The sequence below is a fragment of the Corapipo altera genome, unplaced genomic scaffold (assembly GCF_003945725.1).
Source record: "Corapipo altera isolate COAL_440 unplaced genomic scaffold, ASM394572v1 51868, whole genome shotgun sequence".
In the NCBI taxonomy this organism is placed as follows: Eukaryota; Metazoa; Chordata; class Aves; order Passeriformes; family Pipridae; genus Corapipo; species Corapipo altera.
Genome location: NW_020891682.1, coordinates 1 through 1,335, shown reverse-complemented (window position 1 = coordinate 1,335; position 1,335 = coordinate 1). Strand labels below are relative to the sequence as shown.

Genomic DNA, 1,335 nt, shown 5'->3' with positions numbered 1-1,335 from the left:
GAACACGGGCAGGGGGTGAGGGGACGGGGTTTGGGGGGTGCCAGGGGGAGGGGGGGGGCTCCCATGGGGACCAGGATGGGGACAGGGACAAGGACAGGGACAGGGACAAGGATAGGGATGGAGATGGGGACAGGGGGGCTCCACCGGGGTCTTGGTGTTGAACAGCCCCAGGTCTGCCCCAAAACAGGGGGGGGAGTCTGGGGACATCAGGGGGATCCCCCAGGATTTGGGGTCCGGGGGGAGGGTTTGAGGGCCTGGGGGGGGGTCAGGGGGGTGTCCCAGGATTTGGGGGTCCCTGTGGGGTTTTGGGGTGACTCACTGAGGCGCAGGGACCCGGCCAGGCCCCGGATGACGGTGATGGGGTTCTTGGGGTCGGTGCAGAACTGCAGCAGGACGGGCGAGAAGGCGTCGCGTTTGCTCTCCAGCTGAGGGGGGACAGCGGGGACCAATCAGGGACCGGAACCCACTGCAGGGACCAATCACGGACCAGCTCCCGCCACAGGGACCAATCACAGACCAACACCCACCGTGGGGACCAATCAGGGACCAGCACACAGCCCAGGGGACCAATCACAGACCAGCATTTGTCTTGGGGGCCAATCACAGACTAGCACACACTGTGAGGACCAATCCCAGACCACCACCCACTGCATGGACCAATCAGAGACCAGCACCTGCTCTTGGGACCAATCACAGACCACCACCCACCCAGCAGCCAATGGGAGCCAGGCAAACCTCCCCCATTCAGCCCACCAGCCAATCAGCAGTGGGGCCAATCAGAGGGCGGGGGACCTAATCAAGGGGCCAATCAGAAGCCAGGTGCCCTTGCCAGGCAGCCAATCAGAAGGCAGGGGATCCAGCCAGGGGGCCAATCAGCAGCCAGGGGGCCCGGCCAGCAGCCAATGGGGACTCACGTAGATGCTGGGCGTGGGCGGGTTCAGTTTGTCCCGCGGGAGCTGCTCCCGGGCGTCGATTTGGGGCTTCACGGACTGGGCGGGGCACAGGTAGGACTCGCGGAACGGCCCCTTCAGCCGCGCCTGCCTGCGAGAGGGGGGCATTAAGGGGGGACAGGGGGGCCCAAAACACACCCAGGACCCCCAAATTCCCCCCTAGGGACCCCCAAAACCCACCTGGGACCCCCAAACCCACCCGGGACTCCTCCCAAACTCACCTGAGACCCCCAACACCCCCACACACACACACCATGAACCTTCAAACCACTCTGGGACACCCCAAGAAACCCACCCGGGATCCCCCGAGCGAGCCCCCAAATGCCCCCATGATCTCCCAAACCCACCTGGGACCCCCCGAATCAGCCCCAAAACCCACATGGGA

At 65.1% G+C, this 1,335-nt stretch overlaps 1 protein-coding gene across 1 annotated transcript; it reads right to left on the bottom strand.

Annotated features, from left to right (window-relative positions):
• Window positions 1–144: 144 nt before the first annotated feature.
• Window positions 145–1,041, bottom strand: LOC113942590 (lysine-specific demethylase 6B-like; the record flags this gene model as incomplete). Its single annotated transcript, XM_027633692.1, has 3 exons — window positions 145–173; window positions 320–425; window positions 915–1,041. Coding segments are annotated over 3 exons (262 nt in total), but the record flags the coding sequence as incomplete, so codon positions are not given.
• Between the last annotated feature and the right edge of the window lie 294 nt (window positions 1,042–1,335).